Below are 2,207 nucleotides of genomic sequence, written 5' to 3'. Positions count from 1 at the left end.
CCAGGAGTTTGAGGTTGCTGTGAGCTAGGCTGACGCCGTGGCACTCTAGCCCAGGCAACAGAGCGAGACTCTGTCTCAAAAAAAAAAAAACCCACAAGATTTTTGTAGGTACTGAATAACTAGATGAATAATATAAATATGTGTCAGTTTTATATAGCTGAAGAAATTGATAAAATAAAGTAGGAATGGAGAAGATAGAAAAAAATGTGGTTTTGAAACTTCAAAGCATATATTTGAAAACAATGAGGTTTTAGGGTGACTATATTTATATTATTATATATCTTTATTGTTTAAATAGGTTTTTCCTGTAAAATGCCTAAAGTCCTTTGTTAAATGAAACAGGTTGCCAATAAGTGAAAATAAATGGTTTTCTTTTATATTCAACAGGAAAGATTGCTTAAAACTAATGAAATACCTTTTAGAACAGCTGAAAAAAAAGTTTGAGAACCGAAAAGAACTGGATAAATTCTGTTCTTACCATGTGAAAACTGCCTTCTTCCATGTTTGTACCCGGGACCCTGATGACAGTCAGTGGTGCTCCAAAGATCTGGAATTCCGCTTTGACGACTGCGTGACATACTTTCTTCAGTGCCTCAGGACAGAACAACTTGTGCATTATTTTATTCCTAGAGTCAATCTATTCTCTCAAGACCAAATTGACAAAACAAGTAAAGAATTTCTGTCAAAGCAAATTGAATATGAAAGAAACAATGGATTTCCAGTTTTTGATGAATTTTGAGATTATGTTTTTAAGAAGAGTCAAGAATAATAGAATGTTTCAAATTTGTCATAACTATGGTTGACTAAAATGAATGCAAATAATTATTCAGTTCTCGGTTTGTTGTAATAAACTCTAATCAGTATTCTGGGAAAGAGAGTAGTCAAGGAATAAGAAGCTAAAGGAATATTTAAAATCTAAAAACATTACCAGATAGGAATGAAAAAAGGAAAAATACATATCGCCTTAATTAAATTTATTGAGTACTTATTGAACAGCAGTTCTTACCTAGCTCAGGTGTATGGAAGGCTGTGAGAAACAATATTAGATCCTCACCTCCATAAAACTGCTAAGCTTTGTTCAACATAACTATATTTGGAAGCTATGCCCTGTCCTATGTTAGGAGAGGAAGGAAGGAAATGAAAAAGTTCTGCGTTGTCTCTGCATGTCTCAGGAATGACATAATCCTATAGGAAAATATAAGGTACTTTAATACATGTGACTAAATATAAAACATAACTTATTTTCTTTTATTTATTTTTGTTTTCAGTAAACCTTTTTATGTGTTTCTGAAAAGGTGATACATACACATGGTGCCAAACTCAGAGAAATGGCTTTGGAGTAAAACATCACCCTCTCTCCTCTGTGCTCAGGCAGCATCCAACCTAGAAGCAACTGTTGTTTGTTAAATTTTTCCTGTTCATATATTCTACACATTTGCTTGTTGGTTAGTTTAATCCTTTCCTTATTGTTTTGTGCAAGTTAATTTTGTATTTTCGATACTTACCAATTTTGTATTTTGGATACTTAGAGGAAATGTTGGTGTTGTATTGTTTAATTTTGGCAAAGAAAAGTTTGACGTCAAAAAAGGTGATCGGATTGTGCAGCTCATTTCTGAGTGGATTTTTTTATCCAGAAATAGAAGAAGTTCAAGTTTTGGATGACACTGAAAAGGGGTTCAGGAGGTTTTGGTTCCACTGGAAAGAATTAAAATTTATACCAAGAATAGAAAATGAAAAGTACCTTTTTCTTAAAACAAAAGAGTTTTTGCTTAAAGTATTTTGGTGTTTTGCATTTCTATAAAGTTAGTAGCTTAATCTTCTATAAAAATATTTTGTTTTTTTATGATCTGTTGGGATCACATAGAAACTTACTTTCATATGTTTTTCTGTAATTGATGATTGTATGTAAATCTGCTTTGTGGTGACCTAAATGCAAAGCGTCTTTTTTTAATTAAATGTACATCTCAATTACAGGTACAAAAAAGCTCTATTCAATATATGATAACCCTTCAACTTACTTTGCTTTAATTTGCTTTAAGTCATAAGCAATACCTTTTACTCAATGAACTTCTTTCACAAATACAAATTATTGCATATGTTGAACTAAAAGAAACGAAAAGGAGAGGTTAAAGTTATTCCTTCTTCCTTTCTCTTCACTAGTCTAAAATTTTTTTTTAAATCTTAAGATTCTTTGTGATGGTCAGAAG

At 31.8% G+C, this 2,207-nt stretch overlaps 1 protein-coding gene across 1 annotated transcript in view; it reads left to right on the top strand.

Moving 5' to 3' along the window:
* Positions 1-739, top strand: part of MB21D1 (Mab-21 domain containing 1) — a 33,798-nt gene extending 33,059 nt beyond the window's left edge. Inside the window, exon 5 of the mRNA XM_012646036.1 lies at positions 388-739. Within this exon, the coding sequence (XP_012501490.1) occupies positions 388-739 (352 nt within the window). The remainder of the gene's footprint in view (positions 1-387) is intronic.
* Positions 740-2,207: the final 1,468 nt, after the last annotated feature.

Source organism: Propithecus coquereli, unplaced genomic scaffold (genome assembly GCF_000956105.1).
Source record: "Propithecus coquereli isolate 6110/MARCELLA unplaced genomic scaffold, Pcoq_1.0 Scaffold24, whole genome shotgun sequence".
Lineage (NCBI taxonomy): Eukaryota > Metazoa > Chordata > Mammalia > Primates > Indriidae > Propithecus > Propithecus coquereli.
Note: the sequence above shows the minus strand (reverse complement) of the source record. Positions and strands in the feature narration are given on the sequence as shown.